We start from the raw sequence: 1,000 nt of genomic DNA on the forward strand, positions 1-1,000 counted from the left end.
ACACCAGGGGGGTGTTGAGAATGCTGGGGGGGGGAATTGGGGACACGGGGGGGTGTTGGGGGTGACAGTGGGATGTTGGGGACATCAGGGGTCGTTGGGACCCCTGTGGTGGGGCTGGGCCCCCGTGGGGACACAGGTGGCCCCCTTGGGGCCCCGGGGTGGGGGACACACACACCCCGGGGGTTCCCCGCTGACACCCCCCCGCAGCGGGAGGTCCTGCTCTCGGACCTGGTGGTCTGCCCGGCCGTGGCCGTGCTGACCTTCGCCATCAGCGCCAGCACCGTCTTCATCGCCCTCAAGGTACGTGGAGGGGACAGGCGAGACACCGCAGTGGTGGGGGGACACAGGGTGGTCCCAGCGGCCCTGACCCCCACCCCGTGTGTCTCCCCGTTCCTCCCAGTCGGTGCTGGGCTATGTCCTGCACGGACTAGTAGCCTTACTGGGGCTGGTAGCCCATTACCTCCTGCCCCAGCTTCGCAAGCAGCTGCCCTGGGGCTGCCTGGCCGGGCCAGTGCTGCGGCCCCGTGAGTACAGCCAGTTCGAGGTCCGCGGTAAGTGAGGGACAGCCTTTGGAGGGAGGGACGGATATGGGGGTGTCGTCCCCCCACCCCACTGACCCCCTTCCCTCCCCTTTCCCAGGCGCAGCGCAGCTGATGTGGTTCGAGAAGGCGTTTGCGGGGCTGCAGGCGCTGGAGCGGCTCTGCCTGCACCCCGCCGTGGTGCTGCACGCCCTCACCCACCAGGCGCAGGCCATCAGCGCCCGCCCCGACACCGGCTGCCTGCAGTAGGGCCCCCCCCCTTCTCCCTGGGCCCCCCCCCCCCCTTCTCCCTGGGACCCCCCCCCCCCTTCTCCCTGGGACCTCCTCGGGCACCCCAGTCCCTGGGCAGAACCCCCTGCACTGTCCACCCTGGGGTCCCTGCTGCGGCTCAGCCTGTTTTGGGGGTCCCCAGTGCACCCCCAGACCCCCCAACACACCTCTGGGGACCCCACAGGACCCCC

The 1,000-nt window shown here is 70.6% G+C and overlaps 1 protein-coding gene across 1 annotated transcript in view; it reads left to right on the forward strand.

Annotated features, from left to right (window-relative positions):
- The window catches only part of LOC104838039 (pecanex-like protein 3), a gene marked incomplete at its 5' end in the record, with an annotated part of 3,259 nt that extends 2,471 nt beyond the window's left edge, over positions 1–788 (forward strand). The window contains 3 exons of the mRNA XM_010577547.1: positions 137–300; positions 401–551; positions 640–788. Coding sequence (XP_010575849.1) covers positions 137–300; positions 401–551; positions 640–788 — 464 coding nt within the window. The remainder of the gene's footprint in view (positions 1–136; positions 301–400; positions 552–639) is intronic.
- Between the last annotated feature and the right edge of the window lie 212 nt (positions 789–1,000).

The sequence above is a fragment of the Haliaeetus leucocephalus genome, unplaced genomic scaffold (assembly GCF_000737465.1).
Source record: "Haliaeetus leucocephalus isolate CR32 unplaced genomic scaffold, Haliaeetus_leucocephalus-4.0 Scaffold564, whole genome shotgun sequence".
NCBI classification, from domain to species: domain Eukaryota; kingdom Metazoa; phylum Chordata; class Aves; order Accipitriformes; family Accipitridae; genus Haliaeetus; species Haliaeetus leucocephalus.